Source organism: Haliotis cracherodii, unplaced genomic scaffold (assembly GCF_022045235.1).
Source record: "Haliotis cracherodii isolate W230 unplaced genomic scaffold, xgHalCrac1.p SCAF_24, whole genome shotgun sequence".
In the NCBI taxonomy this organism is placed as follows: Eukaryota; Metazoa; Mollusca; class Gastropoda; order Lepetellida; family Haliotidae; genus Haliotis; species Haliotis cracherodii.
Window position 1 is genome coordinate 9,075,195 of NW_027266280.1, and position 16,795 is coordinate 9,091,989.

General features: G+C 38.5%; 1 protein-coding gene across 1 annotated transcript in view; it reads left to right on the forward strand.

The window, feature by feature from the left end:
• Positions 1-209: 209 nt before the first annotated feature.
• LOC139472223 (LIM domain kinase 1-like) overlaps positions 210-16,795 on the forward strand; it is a 71,626-nt gene continuing 55,040 nt past the window's right edge. The window contains exons 1-2 of the mRNA XM_071254597.1: positions 210-264; positions 348-441. Of these exons, the coding sequence (XP_071110698.1) occupies positions 222-264; positions 348-441 (137 nt within the window). The 5' untranslated portion in view covers positions 210-221. The remainder of the gene's footprint in view (positions 265-347; positions 442-16,795) is intronic.

Sequence of the window (16,795 nt, forward strand, 5' to 3'; positions counted from 1 at the left end):
CATTGACCCTCATGGTGAGAGAACCATGCTATATCATGAATTATGTCCCCTGTGCATACGAATAGTTTATTGACTTCTATGTAGAACCAAAAAATCAATACAGCTATTGACATTTGCCTATAGCATGTCATGTATGATTTATTGGACGTAATAACCGAAATTTGCGCATAAGGGACATAACTCTTGATCACTCTCTAACGAGAAAGGAAGGAAAGTGACTAATGGTGAATTATGGTGGTGATATGGCCGACTTAGACTGCTCAAGTAAGTTGTTCAAACAGGTGAAACCTCTCGCGTTTTAAATTGATTCGACGTAAAATACCTCAGAGATGTTTTGTTTATTTCAGCGAAGGAGCAAAACTGCCGTGGTTGTGGACTAGCAATACGGGACGAGCCATACGTCCAAGCGCTAGACTGGGACTGGCATCCAGCTTGTTTTAGGTGAGTTTGATAAACAAACTGACGAAGCTTGTCGCAAACACAATATGACTCATCTAACACCTTGTCGCACAGGTGGGATATTAACACTCGATACTAAATGACAGTGATTAAACTCGAGTTCAATGAAAACTGTCAATCGAAATGACATAATTTGACAGTTGGTGGAAAACTGCCAAAGCAACAGATCCGGCTAGAAGTTGTAAATGTCTCGACCACAGTATTTACTTTAAACTATTTTTCATATTTTTCCTTCGAACTTCCAGGTATTGCGTGTTTCATGAATAACTCTTTATACCAGAATGACACGTCTTCCTTTACGAACGTAAAACCAAGTTTGTGGTTAATTTGCGGACACTTCCTGAAGTCCGTGGTTTGCCTTTGATGTGCTCTGCTCTATGAAGTTAATCTCAGCCTTGTTTGTTGTTGGGAAAGCACTTCATGGTATCTCAGCTGAACCTGTGTATAACTCATGTTACATCCAGCATTGCCTTCCTCCTGTGATCCAATTCACACCTTTGTCATCAATCGTTGAAATAATCTTGGTATTCATTCATCAAATCCTGTAGAGGTTCATCACAGATTTTATAAAAAAGTCTTCTTATTCCTTGAATCTCTACATGTCATGTTATGTTTCAGTTGTTCTGCAATGTTGCAGGGTTATCAACAAAAAACTAAAATAACATACTTAACCTCCTTTGAAATTAAATGTCAGAACCGACCTTTTTTTTCCTGCCTTACCCTGCCTTATTTCTGACCCAGGATGTATACTGTTTATCACGCCAGTCTGTTTTGGGATGGTGCATATCCTGTATTGGGAATAAACACACAAGTGTGATAACATCTTTCCATAAGGTCTTTCTTAAATTCTATCATTGATATGTCTCACAAGTGGTACCTAGCTACTGCAAGCTTTCCTGGTATGTGAGCATTAATATATTCCACCACAAGCTCAGTGATTAGTCAGACAGTGACAACAGATATATATATATATATAGTTAACTACATAGGAAATAGGGATGACTATTGGTCTGGAAATCACTACTGCGATAACTATTGATATTGAAAGAAACTACTGTGATAACTATTTTTATTGCAAGCAACTATTGAGATAAATATTGATAGTTTTCAGTGTATCATTTTGGATGGATTTTTAGAGTTGAATTAAAACTTGGAACTGAAGTTTCCTTTGAATGTGATAACCACAACAACAAATAAAAAGTAAAGTTTGAGATATGACTGAATTGATTTTTCTTTACCTTAATAATTTAAGAAAAAGAAACTTCCACATTACCATGTGTAAATTACTACCACTCATGATCAAAAGAAAAACAAATTTGCAAAGCATTGCATGTATTTTATTGATATGGTAAATACAATCGAAACTATCGATATTCCCAACTGAAATTGATACTATTGATCGGAAACTGATTTCACAATCGATTTATTGACTTTAAGTGCTTACCAATAGCAATCTATCGATATTTCTATTTATCGTGACACCCCTAATAGGAAACTTGTTTCACTAACGGTGGCTCAACTGCCAGATTGGAAACTGGTATGACAATCGTCCTTGCTAAATTGTTTCATTATCTCTTCTCTGCTCATCTATTCCCCATGTAGATGCTGCTGTTCAGTGTCTCAGTCTATTATTTTGATAATCATATCAAGTATCCCAGTACTTGTCTAGGCTCACGACAGACAGGTACCATTGTTGTCCGTTGGCTTTATCCTGCCGAGAAACCTACCCATGATATAATTAATTAGAAATGCTCTATAGAATATGCTCATTGATGCGAAATTGGCACCTCAGGAAGTGCTTGTTAAATCTCCCAACATCATCATCATCATCATCATCATCATCATCTCAGTGATTATTTTTGTTCATTGTGTAGTTTATTAGATTGTAAACTAAGGATTTGAGTGTTATTATCAAATAAATGATTTAGGAGATAAACATACTGTGTTTTCAATGTAAAGCCAGGTTACCTGTAGATTTAACCGCGCTAAATTGAATTTGGAACTCAAGCAGTTTGTTTACGCCCTAATATTTCACTCGAACATATGACAGGCATTGAAAGCACATAAGCACGGCAACTTGGTAGACTAACATGAGGTGGGCATTCGTAAAGAAAACTAAGCAAGCTTTGCAAGACTTTCGTTCTACATCGCACGTCACCATTATGACGTCATATCGCTCATTGTGAGGCAAAAGATATGACGTCACAGTCGTATATAGAAAAGCGCCAAAATTTCAAAACTCTGTTGTCTCCAAAATGTTAATACATTCTCTTCGTAGATTTCTATCGTGTTTTCTGCACGAAATGTATTGCCACACATCCTTTGAATATTGAAGTAACCGCATCTTTGTATTTTGTAACCTGTAATTGTAGATATAATTATTTAAACATGCCTACCGACACTGACTGAAAATAGTACTATTCTATGAATATCAGCTTCCACGGTGATGCAGCTGTCAAACCAGCTGTTCCAATCAGAGGGGGTTTATTGTGATTTAATAGCCTCTAATTGACCAATCAGAATTGAGTAAATTCCAAATACATAGTAGAATGCATGATATTGTAACACAAAAATTAACAAGGATCATTGTTTCCAGATGTGCTACTAATTGTCTAGTGACACAGCACATCAATGACCAAGCTTGTTGCGCAATGTTACAGCATGTTTCTAATGCATAATACACCACTGTAGTGTATATTGTTGGGTGTTAATGAGGTTGTATCACCTCTCAATTGTCAGAAGGATAATTAGTATGTTGTATAACCCATGTATATGTAGGCATTCCCTGGCACCTTCAAGCAGTGTCAAGCACAATGAAGCCTGTGGGGAGGTGGCGATAAGCTGTTATCCCCATGAGGTGTGACCATGTTATGAAGGACAGTACGCACTGTTGGAAGTGGGATAATGAAATGAAGTCGTTATTAGGATAATAACACATTTTAAACAAATATGTGAAATTATTGTAAAAGGGCCTAATTGACATTGAACTGGACTCGTTATAATCAGGAGATGAGATGTCCTGTCTCAAAGCAGGGACAATTTTTGTAAATTCTGCAACCAAATTTTGATAAATCTGCACAAAATTCTGCAAATGTTTAAGTTAGTTTTATCCATTTACACATTGAAATCCAGCTTTCAACACACATGTAGTGAATTTGATGAATTCTTGCGGCAGATAAATGGAAAATTCTGCTTAAGTTCTGCTCAAAATATCATTTTCTGCAAAAAAGGTATATTTCTGCACCAAGTGGGTATTTCTGCAAGATATTCTGCTGTGGAATTCTGCAGGGACTGGTCTATCTATTTGTGAGTCCTGGGGTCTCAGGATGAGGACTGACAACAGATACAATGTAAAGTATTTGTGATAGCATATGCTCCACTGACATGGACCCAATTTTGATTGTATTTCTTATAAGAATAGAATAATCAGGTGTGAATGCTAAAACCAAAATGTCTTCAAGGATTCAATTGGCCATACTCTCTTGTGTCCATAAGAGATGTAGTGCATATGATTTGCATCCATGCATTCTTAGTTTCTGTGAGATCGGACAAGATATGTGATGTCCAGTAAGAACCCGAATGTGTGTACTTTCTGGGATGGAAACATTCGTTTCTGGAGGGACTCGTCAAATATTGATCCAGTATGGAAGGGGTGATGTAGGGGAGGCAATGTATATATTTATCTATATAGGTGATTACTTGTGAAACATTTCAGTGGCAAGTGTGTGTGTGTGTGTGTGTGTGTGTGTGTGTGTGTGTGTGTGTGTTAATATTGGTGAAACCATTCAATGACAAGTGTACATATGTAATTATTGGTAAATAGATTCATTGACAAGTGTATATATGAAATTAGTGGTGAAACTATTCTATGACAAGTGTATGTATATAATTATTTGTAAATCATTGCATTGAAAAGTGTATGTATGTAATTACTGGTGAAACAATAATTTAATGACAGGGGTATGTATGTTATTATTGGTGAAATAATTAACTGACAAGTGCATGTATGTAAATATTCGTGACCATTCAATGGTATTCAATGACCATTGTATATATTGTAATTTTTAAGAGGTCTGTGTCAAAGATATATCAAGTATTGTTCAAAGCAGGGAAAGAAAGATGTCGTATATTTATATACACACACACACACACACACACACACACACACACACACACACACACACAGAAATGCGACCTACTTTTCATACAGTGTTGAAGTCGATTCATTGGGTGATAACTATGTACCATTAAGTGTTTATCTGTATTAATAACCTCTCGTACAGCTGGAATATTGACAAGAGTGGTGTAAACAACTGTTGATAGCCTCACTGAAACACTGATGACATGTACACAGATGTGATGTGATAAGAAAATATGTACCGTATCAATGTGACAGAGTACCCAAGAGAAACATCCAGATTTCTTGATACAATTTGTTTGTTTTTTCGTAGTATCGGAAATTGTTGTTTTTAACTGGGTTACCGTATTCAATGTAATAAGCGCCCAAGGCGCTCTCAAAATTAGAAATAGGGGGCTCTTATTAGAATGTTTCCAGAATTTAATTGCCAATAATAAAGGGTGTATGTAACACACGAGTGCTGGTGTAGATTAGTGGTGAAAGAGGGTTATGGGATGGCCTTGTGGTTAAAGCGTTCATTCATCACTTTGAAGGTCCGGGTTCGATTCCCACATGGGTACAATGTGTGAAGCTGATTTCTGGTGTCCCTCTTTGTGATGTTGCTGGAATATTGCTAAAAGCGGTGTAAAACCCAACTCACTAGTAGGGCAAGCATTCGCTTGTCATGCAAGACCCGAGTTTGATTCCCACATAGGTACAATGTGTAAAGCCAATTTCTGGTGTCCCTCTTTGTGATGTTGCTGGAATATTGCTAAAAGCGGTGTAACCCAACTCACTAGTAGGGTAAGCGTTAGCCTGTCATGCAAGACCCGAGTTTGATTCCCACATAGGTACAACATGCGACACCCATTCTTGTTGTCCCTCATCATAAGGCCGGAATATTGCTGCAAACACCATGCTCCGTAGCTTTCATCACTTAAAGGATTCCCCTGGGCACGCCAGAAACCTGCGATTGTTGGTTCAAACCCAGTTTGCCACGATTATGTTTCTAGGTTTGTCAGCACCCGACCCATGCCATAGCTGTAAACATCCACAACCTACATCACAGGCTTTCCTCCCACATTAAGCTGACACGCCATGTTATAACTAGTATACAGTTCAAAGTGGCGTTAAACCAAACCCACTCACTCGTACAGAACATTTCTTGGTTTAGATGATAATTGGGCCACAATCCCCCTCACCTGGGCACTGTGACCAACAACCGTCCAGCTATCCTGTGTCTGCTCTGTCAACATCCATTCCTTCAGGTGACACGTGCCATGTATTAACTTTGCAAATAGATTTCCCCTACCTAGCGTGTGGACACTCACTCCTGTATTGGCTCAATAAATACCAGATACTCATTTATGGGAACACATTTGTCTGGGCTGTTACATTCAACAAACGGTTGAACTGTAATCATGGTAATCTTCATCACTGACATGACTGGGTTGTGTCTTTCTACTAGCGGCTGATGTTATGTAGTCCATCCTTGATTACCTGGTGTATCATATAGCCCAGGAATTTATCTAGGCCTCTTCAGAGGCTGGTATTTGGCCCCATGTCTGTAGGAAATGTCAGGAAATATTCCCAAATTGAATACAAATTTCCCTGTTCATGTTATGCAGTAATAGCTAATGGTATAGCTTTATAGAAGTGACCTGGGCCCACTTGCACAAAGCGATTTTAGCGCTAAGACTATCGTAAGCCTATGTTAAAGTATGGGAGTTATGATCATCTTAGCGCTAAGACCGCTTTGTGCAAGTGGGCCCTGTATATCACTGACCAATATTTGTCTCACATTGCCTGCTAAGGGCACTTAGTGTGGAATCCTGTGTAAATCCCTATCTCCATTCTGTTATGGTAAAGACCCTGGACCTAAACTGGTAAATGCCACCAGTGCCTAATTCAGGATGTGGGGCGGTCGGGTAGCCTAGTGGTTAAAGCTTGAGTTCGTCACGCCGAAGACCCGGGTTCGATTCCCGACATGGGTACAATGTGTGGAGCCCATTTCTGGTGTCCCCTGCCATGATATTGCTGGAATATTGCTAAAAGCGGCATAAAACCACACTCACTCACAATTTAGTTAGAATCCTTGTATACATCTAAAACATAATTATTATTTTTTTGAAATCTCATAATGTTAGCTCATTTTGGGAAAAAAACAATAGGGTGATGAATAGATGAGTGAAAAAATATTGGTTACCCACTGAAAAATGTAATAACCCATTTAAAATAGAAACCTTCACGCTGATGTCATGCTGATGACCCGGGTTCGATTCCCGACATGGGTACAGTGTGTGGAGCCCATTTCTGGTGTCCCCCGCCGTGATATTGCTGGAATATTGCTAAAAGCAGCGTAAAACCATACTCATTCAATCACTAATTCAGGACGTGAAGTAACCATCTCAGCGCTAGAAATTGGCTCTGGTCCTGTAGTCCTTGCCAAACTGGCCAATAGTCAAGGTGTCATGAGGACAAGTAGAAATTTGCTCTCTTTAAGGATTTTGCCATATATCCCCAATTTTGTTTCTTGGTCTGTCTCACCATACTCGTGCTTTTGTCCTCGTTGGTTTCGCCAAAATGGTAAACATCTGAGACCTGCTCCACTTCGGGCTTTCCTGCCACATTAAGCTGACATACTATGATATAAGTGCAATACTGTTAGAAGAGGCGTTAAACCAAACTCATTCACTCATAACCAACTTCAAAATGCCAATAAAGACCCTCATTCTTCGTTATGTGTTGTCATAGCGATTCTGTTCTGCAGTGTTACCTCCCACCCTGTGGGGCTTCCTGGTTAGAATAGGTCCTTAACAACCTATGCTGGTCGTAGGGTAGACCAAACGGTTCCGTGGTCTGGCTCATAGACCTGGTTAATGGTGTGTCATCATACCCTCATGATGTGGATCGTTGTTCTTAATATCAATCACTAGATTATCTGGTCCAAACTTGATTTTTTACAGCTTCCGTCATATAGCTGGAATATTGTTGAGAGTTGCATTAAACAACCAAGCTTTTCCCAATGTTTCTGAGCGCATGCGAACAGACAACACAATTTTACCAGACCACATTGTGATGTGTAATGATATGATACTGTGTGATAAATAAATAAGTTCTAAGGTTGGTTTCTTGTTTAACGCCGCACTCAGCAATACTCCAGCTATATGACGGCGGTCTGCAAGTAATCAAGTCTGGACCAGACAAGCCAGTGATCAATATCATGAGCATCGATCCACGCAATTGGGATCGATGACATGCATCAACCAAGTCAGCGAGTCTGACCACCCGATCCCGTTAGTCGCCTCCTACGACAAGCATAGTCGCCTTTTACGGCAAGCATGGGTTGCTGAAGAACTATTCTACCCCGGATCTTCACAGGTCAAATGAATAAGTAAATAATATTCTTTCTTGCATATGGTATGAAATTGACACGTGTTGTAAAGTTTTTACATGCTGGCTTCAACATGCATGTTGTCTTATACAGAACGATCAATGTTTCAAGAATGTTTCGCAATACTCTATCTTTTGGAATCAATCAAACTCTTAGCAATTGTGAAGAATTGTTTGAAAGCAATTAAGTATTTAACTGAATCAATAGAATCTTGCCATTATTTCAAGGACATGTTAATGTGTCAATTATTGGACATTCTTTTCCACATCGTAAAGGATTGACAATTAACAGATTTAAACACAAGAGGCAGGCAAAATATCACAAGCAAATATAATTAACGCCTTGATCAACCAAGACATAGCTGGATACAAGCAGCTTCCTGAAGGAATTATGTCAAATCGTTTATGATTACACAGGTAAATATTATGAGAAGCAGGTAAAAACTTTAAGCCTACGAATTTGGGAATACATTCGTGACTTTGGTGGTGTTTTAATTACAGATCAATACCCAACAGGTTTGAATGTCAGGGGACGTATTAGCATTGTATGACCTTGGTGCTGAGATTTAGTTAACTCTTCACTTGGAAAACAGGAACATTCTGAAGTTCTTCTTTTCATGGGAATTTGAACAAAGGAAGAGATGTCCAAATTTGGGGATTTTTGCCAAAATGTTGATCTTCATATGTCAAGGATTAAGGATGGGTTTGGTTTGAAAACTTTAAAACAGATATTTTGTGATATTTACACAAGTGTAGAAAAATGACAGTTTGGTATGATCAGAGCAACAAAATAAGTCTCAAGATGTGACACTAAATGTGTAGTGGAGGAAAATGTGTTTTGCTCCGTAGTCAGCAATATACCAGCTATGTGACAGCGGTCTGTAAATAATCAAATCTGGACCAGATGTTTATGATGTCAATCACTGGATTGTCTGGTCCAGACTTGATCATTCATAGGCTGCCTTCATATAACTGGAATATTGCTGAGTATGAATATATCCCGACCCATGAAGATCTGGGGTGGAATAGGTCTTCAGCAACTCATGCTTGCTGTAATTTGCGACAATGCTTGTCCTAAGAGGTGACTAATGGGATCGGGCTCTCAGGCTCACTGACTTGGTTGATGCATGCCATTGTATCCCAATTGTGTAGATCGATGCTTATGATGTCAATCACTGGATTGTCTGGTCCAGACTCAATTATTTGCAGAGTGTGGCGATAGACAACAAACAAACAAACGAATACAGATTGATTGATGTAAGTAATACTGTCTTGTAATACCTACCACTGAACCTTTTCACAAAGGTGAAACAAGCGATCTACGAACTTTATTTACATTTTAATGATAATCAGATGATTGTGAAATTGTGCTTCAAAACTAATACAAAGAACATGATCTTTACGAAAAACGAAAGGATAAATAAAAGTGTCACAATTTTCTCCTAGTTCATCATGCACTTGATCGTCACTTGGAAACAAGTCGGAAAGGATATCTGGAGGGTTTGTCTGTAACATGTTAAACCTGAGAGGGTTAAAGGTGTCACTGGGAGCCAGCCACTGATTAAACACAGCTTCCGGGGAGGAACGACAACACACCACCTGAAGGTCCCCCCTCAACCTCCCCCACAACCTGCTCCATGCTGGTTGATATATGGTGTTGTAGGTAGAGCTAGTTCGGGACGAGTGCCCACTGGTTGGTGACAATGTCATGTAGGTGTTAATGATTGTGCCATTCAGCTGTGACAAATTGATTGAGTAGAATTAAGACAAAGTTTTTCTTACACTATTGTCTGTTCTGAGATTAGAAGTGCAAGCTAGAATGTTAAGTTGTTTGTTTTTGCTCCTTCGTTCAAATGCTTGGCGAGGGATTAGTCATCACAGAGCGGACATACTGAGGAAAGCTGGTCATAGTGGAGTTGTTTTTTTCTTCGTTGACTAATTCAGTTTTTGATTCTGGTTTAGACAAACATTTAATCCCAGAAATAAATCTCATTCAGAAATATATATCCACAATTCAAAAAGTAAAATTCATATGGAGCCAAGAACAATGCTTAGAGTTGTGGCAGTCTACTCTTGTCAAATTATTCTAGACTTTTTGAAATATATTCTCTAGGAGCTGGGAGACGGACTAATTCTGGTTTAGAAGCAAACATCTCCTACTTATGATTGATTCACTACTGTCCCTGGCAGATTAATCAGTTCATCCATCAAAGTTCCAACATGAAACATTAATGTTGAGGTTCAAATTTAAGAATGGCTTCTTTGTCGTATGACCTCCACAAACAATTGAAGTGAATCATATTAAATCAGTTTGTGATTATTTTTGTTCAGCTTCAAGCTTAGTACCCTGTTTAGATTGTGTTTGAACTACCGGGGTATGTGTCATATGATTCTATTTATGTGCATGGAAAATGCTGTTTTCAGTTATGTGAGCGAGTGATAAGTGAGTGAGTTGGGTTTAACACTGCTTTTAACAGTATTACAGTTATATCGCGGCGTGTCAGCTTATTGTGGGCAACCCATGCCCCCTCAGTTATGTGAAAATAATGGCAGTCTGCAACCTGGAATTGTAGGTTTGATTTGGGGACATTAACCTTTTTTGAAGGATATTTTATATGGAGTCACGGCATATATTTTTTAAATGTATAACATAAGCAATATGATTAAAGCTGCTTCTTTTCCCAGAACCAGTGACAAATGATATTATTTAGATTCAAACAAATTGACTGCTTGACGCTTTGGTCACAAAATGAGTTGTTAGATAAGTCTTTGTTCTATTTCTCAGATGACAACAAATTCCTGAAACAAGTGGTATCAAAAGGTCAAAAGTACTTCAAGGAGATATATGCATCTTAAACTTGTCTACCCAAACAATAGCCCATTTTTGGTGTCCCCAGCCATGAATTTGCAGGAACATTGCTAAAAGCGGTGTAAAACCATACTCATTCACTCCCAAACAATATCATATATACTACTCAAAAGAAGTGAAAGAACGCCTGATTTTTCTCATATGACTATAGTTGATGTCATTGCTGAGGGGACACGGGTGGCCCAGTCGTCTAAGGCGCCGCTATTCGCTGTGCAGAGTTGCGTCCCTTGGACACGCCAGAAATCTATGATTGTAGGTTCGAATCCCGGTTCGCCCCGATTATGTTTCTAGGTTTGTCAGTACCATACCCGTGCTCGTGGGTTTCACCGAAGTGGTAAATGTCTTAGATCTGCATCACTTCGGGCTTTCCTCCCACATTAAGCTGACACGCCGTGATATAACTGTAATACTGTTAAAAGCAACGTTAAATGCAACTCACTCACTCACTGTCATTGCTGGTGGGTATTTCTACACACAGCCTTCCATGTGCATTTGTGGGCGTTCCTTAACTTGTTTTGTGTAGTATATGTATATATTGATAAAATAGTTTTGCAGCATTTTGTAAGGATGACATCTGCTCCTCAGCTCTGAATAGGATAAATGTCTGGATGGATTTGCAGATAGCTCAACCTCAGTAGATGAAGTGCATGTACACTGTTTCTTCTTTTCCTAATGTTCTCACTTTCCTTCTGACCCAGAAACACTGTTGTTCCTTTGAACGATTGTATTTGACCATCACTTCAGCATCTTAGGGTGCACCAAGGTAGCTAACTCTCTGACTCATGTTCTTGGAGATCAGTTTGATATGAACAATGATGCAGTAGATCATCGACACAAGGATTTCAGTATCTTCTCATGCAGCCTGTATGTTTGTATGTAGGAAGACTGTCTATAGGGTGAAGAGTATTTTCCTAACAACTCTGTGTTCCTTTGCAAAGCGTTGGAAGCTTATCATGGCATCTGTACAAGAGTCTTACGTTTGACTCATCCCTTGAGAAGTGTTACAAAGTTTGTTAGGAAGCTGTTCTTGTAAACGGATTGATCTTGGCCACATACAGAAAGGTCAACTGTCCTTGCAGTTTTGTTGTTCCTTCACCCCTCTTCACAATTCTTGCATAGTTCTTGGTTAAAGTTTGATTCCTATTCTGAAGTGATCAGAGCTCCAGATAAGTTGAGATTTGTGTAGCATATGCAAAATAAGTCACCATTACCTAATGAATTATGAGTGAGTGAGTGAGTATGGTTTTACGCCGCTTTTAGCAATATACCAGCAATATCACGGTGGGGGACACCAGAAATGGGCTTCACACATTGTACCCTTGTCGGGAATCCAACCCGGGTTTTCAGCATGACGAGCGAACGCTTTAACAACTAGGCTAACCGACCGCCCCCAATGAATTATGAAGTTGCAGAGATCAATACTCATGATGTCAAACACTGGATTGTCTGGTGCAGACTTACTTATTTACAGACCGCCATCTTATCGCTGAATTTCTTTGCATTTCTAATTGAGCTGGAATAATGAATGTATTTCAAAATTGCTGTCTGGGTTAACATGATTGATATGAGTTTTTTTTCTTAAACTTGAAACAAAAGTACAAACACAAATAATGTTCAAAATGTCAAAGCATATTTTCAATCAAACAGCAGTGATTAATAAATGTTCTGTTCTATTTAGTCTCAACCAGACAATTTATACAATTAAATTTGAAAAGTCAGTGTTGTAGAATAAGATCCAAATGCATTGCTGTGTAGATAGAAGACTATGGCTGTTAGTAAGATGTTTGCACCTGAACTTTATCAGATAGTTATATATGTAATATGTAGTTTGGATAAAAAGTGTCAAAAGATATCAATTTTAAAACTGGATTAATCTTTCCAGCTGAAAGGATTCTGATGATATTTTATTTGCCTTTGAAAATTTCATAACTAGTAGAGGATGTCAGTGAGGGTGAGTCACTGCAGTCCCATCACACAAACAGACCATTCATGCTGAATGCAATTTCAGATTTGTATCCTTGAAGTTTTTTAAGCACTGTTAAGGGTTTTCATGTTTCATTTTGTCTGAGCCTGTCATTGTTATTGTCAAGGTGAGGAAGAATTCCCCAGGTGGACGAATGTAGTGTCATATAACAGCCAACTCGTCAATGGTACACAGCCATACATACCAAATGAAGGTCAGCACGTGATTCATGCCATGCGTATGATGTTATGATTAAATATAAGAGAGCTACACGATAAATGAAGAACAATGAAGTGTGGTTTAATTCGCGATAAGACATTGTTCTATCATAACGTCATTTCTGGAGATTCGAACATGCGATGACATCGTATTTTGGGTGACGTTATTTTTAGAGGGGAGTGTCTGGTGAGTTGTTCCCTAAAAATGAACCCAGGTAAACGCAACGGCCGAAAGATCGCATCCAAAAGTGGGAGAGATATGACAATCAGTATTGGGAAAAATGGTTCAGGTAACTGACTTGAAGATTGTGAGAGTATGTGGCAAATACCCACCTGTGCATAAAATGGACTTGTCCGACATTGCCGCAGTCAGATTCCATTGAGGGGGACATCATTTTTTAAATATGGGTAAATAGTTTTAGCTTGTACATTTTATCATCAAAAAAACCCGCAAAAAGATTGTACTTGTTTTTGCCCTGCCTGGCGCTTGGCATTAAGGAGATATAACGTGGTCTGGTCAGATCGAGGCTGGTAAACTGTGGCTAGGTGAGGTATCCATGTCAAACTATGGCATGGTATCTCAGTTGGTTAGCACTGTAAAGTCCGGACAAGTGCCAGCAGCAGCACACTTGCATGCATGTTGCTATTAAAGTGCAAAAATCTGGAACACGACTTTAAATGCCATTTCACCTCAATCTCTTCGCTGGGAGGCATGTGAATCCTGCTGAAGAATCTTCAAGATTTTTTGTGATATTTCAGAGCTGCAATAATTGGATGACTAATTTTGACATATGACCGATAAAAAATGACTAATTTGAACTTTTTGGACTAATTTCACCTTTTCCATTATTGGGGAAATGTCTTTGATGTCATGTGACTAAACAGCAGTATTTTCTATTGAATAAAAGTCAGGATAGGAAGGAATATTTATACGAAAATGTATACATCTTATTTCTCTTGTAATCATGGTAATAGGGCCTGGTAGTGACTGATTTTAATTTTGCAAATGCGTCCAATTGTTTTCTGTGTAAACATGGAAGAAGCTGTCAACAACTGATAGAAGAAACCTACATCCATATAATGTTAGTTTTAATAAATCCTTTAAAAAATGATAAAGTTGTTTTAGGAAAATAGGGATGAGTTTACATGTTTATGTCATGTATATGTGCTTTAGTAGGTATTTGGATATAGGGAGATGCTTGTTTAGCCTTGCAGTGCACATTCATGCAAAAAGATTGTTTTATGTGCTCCGTAACAAATTCCTTCATTTAAAAATGACAAAATTCATCTGAACCTATTTGATACTACCATATTCGACGTAATAAGCACCCAGGGCGCTCTCAAATTTAGAAATACGGAGCTCTTATTAGAATATTATTTTGGTGAAAAAAACAGTTGAAAGATAAATTTCACGGTTATGCTGACAGCCTGAAATGTTTATGTTCGACATATATTTTTCCTGAATTTTATTGCCAATAATTAAGGGTGCATATTTAAAGCAAATAAATTAGTCTTGTGTACATTGATCAATCAGAAGGGGTGCTAATTGGGATTGTTCACCAGCCAATATATCAGCAAATGTCACCGTTGGCGCTTATTAGAGCGGGGCGCTTATTACGTCGAATACGGTACATTATTTATTGGTAATGTTAATACTTTCAAGAATAAATATCAACCCGGAAAACAACATTATTATGCTTGAAGTATATTTGTATTGTGTACAAGAGGAACAATTTCACCCATCGATTGATTAGTAATGTTAATACCAGTATGCAATAACTATGTATCAAGTAAATCACAGAATTTAAGCCTGAGGTATTCATTTGTTATTTGGCAAGAGAATACATTGTCTTACTCTCCCCATGTTGTGGCTTTTGTGTCAACAACCTTTTCTGTGACGAGGTGAAACTGTTGCATGGGATGAACAACTTGTCCGTCAATCACTTTTAACAAAGGTTGCGTAATGTCAATCAGATTACCCCAACGTGGTCAGACTTTTATCAACCTTGGCCATCCACTGTTGACCCATCAAACGTGATTGACGCATTCTCTACACCGCGACTCTTTCACAACAAACCAAGGGGCTTGAGCGAAGGCCATATAAACAAGACAAGACCAAATACAACAGCCATCGTGGTCTCTATATTAGCCGAGTTCGGGACGATGCCGCTTCTGGGCTGTGATTGGTTGATTTGAAGCGTTGGGTCTGTATCAATGATACCGAAGACTTTGAGAATTTAACACCGGAGATTCAGAAAGTGTTCAGAATCAGATGGACGGTTCATCATGTTCACATTCGGAGTTCTCACGTTTCAGACAACAAAAAGGTATGTCACAACATATCTTGCTTTTACATCATTGTCGTATGAGGATTAATATTATATGTACCTTATTTAATTTCAAAGGTTTTTCATAGTTTTCTGTATTTATGTCATCAGCTGTAAATGTGATGTCATTGTGCTTCGTTGACATGCGTTGACAAGGACACTGTTTGAAGCACTGTGAAGCTGACTTACTATGGGTATTTGGTCCACTGATTATTCTGTAGGCTTCTCTGATGTTGATAATGTTATATGTTTCATTCATAGATACTTTGTTGCTTGCTGTATCAATGTCATCAGAGCTCCAGATAATGTTTTGAACAATTGAGGTTTTACTTGAAGGTTTCTATTTTAAGTGGGTTATTACATTTTTCAGTGGGTAACCAATATTTTTCACTCATCTATCCATCACTCTATTGCTTTTTTCCCAAAATGAGCTAACATTTTGAGATTTCCAAAAAAATAAAATTATGTTTTAGATGTATATAAGGGTTCTAACTAAGTTGTGAGTGAGTGTGGTTTTACGCCACTGTTAGCAATATCCCAGCAATATCACAGCGGGGGACACCAGAAATGGGCTTCACACATTGTACCCAATGTCGGGAATTGAACCTGGGTCTTCTGCGTGACAAGCGACCCGACCACCCCTGAAGGTTATAGGATGCTAAGCAGTAACTTGATACATGTAAACATGCTTGTCCTCATGACCACATACCCAAGTTGATCCTTGCTGCGTACTACTGTAGTCAATCTGTCATGCCATGATTCTGTCATCTGTCTAATAAGCGCCCACGGAGATATTTGTTAATATGTTGGCAAGTGAACAATCCCAATTAGCACCCCTTCTGACTGATCAATGTACACAAGACTTATTTATTCGTGTATAATACGCACTCGTGCGTTGTATGCACCCTTAATTATAGGCAATTAAATTCTGGAAAATATATCTGTCGTGTATAATACGCACAGATTTTTCTATTGTATCATTTCAGGCTGTCAGCATTAACCATGAAATTTACGATCTTTCAACTCTGTTTTTTTCTCACTAAATTATATTCTCATAAGAGCCTCCTATTTCTAATTTTGAGAGCACTTATTACGTCGAATACGGTAATCATTTATGCCTTTTATAACTATGGTTATATAAAGGAATTGGGTGGTCCTTAACTTCTTTTGAGTAGTATAGTTGCACAGAAAATATTATTCATGTGTGATATATGAATCCTGTTTTGGAAGGTTAAATTATGCTTAGGGAGTAACTTGATATGTTTTTTACATGCATGTCCCCATGACCATATACCTAAGATCAATGCCCCGAGAAGGTCCATGGTAGAATAGGTCTTCAGCAACCCATCCATGCTTGCCGTAAAAGGCGACTGTGCTTGTCGTAAGAGGCGACTAACGGGATTGGGCGGTCATGCTCGCTGACTTGGTTGATGCATGTCATCGTGTCCC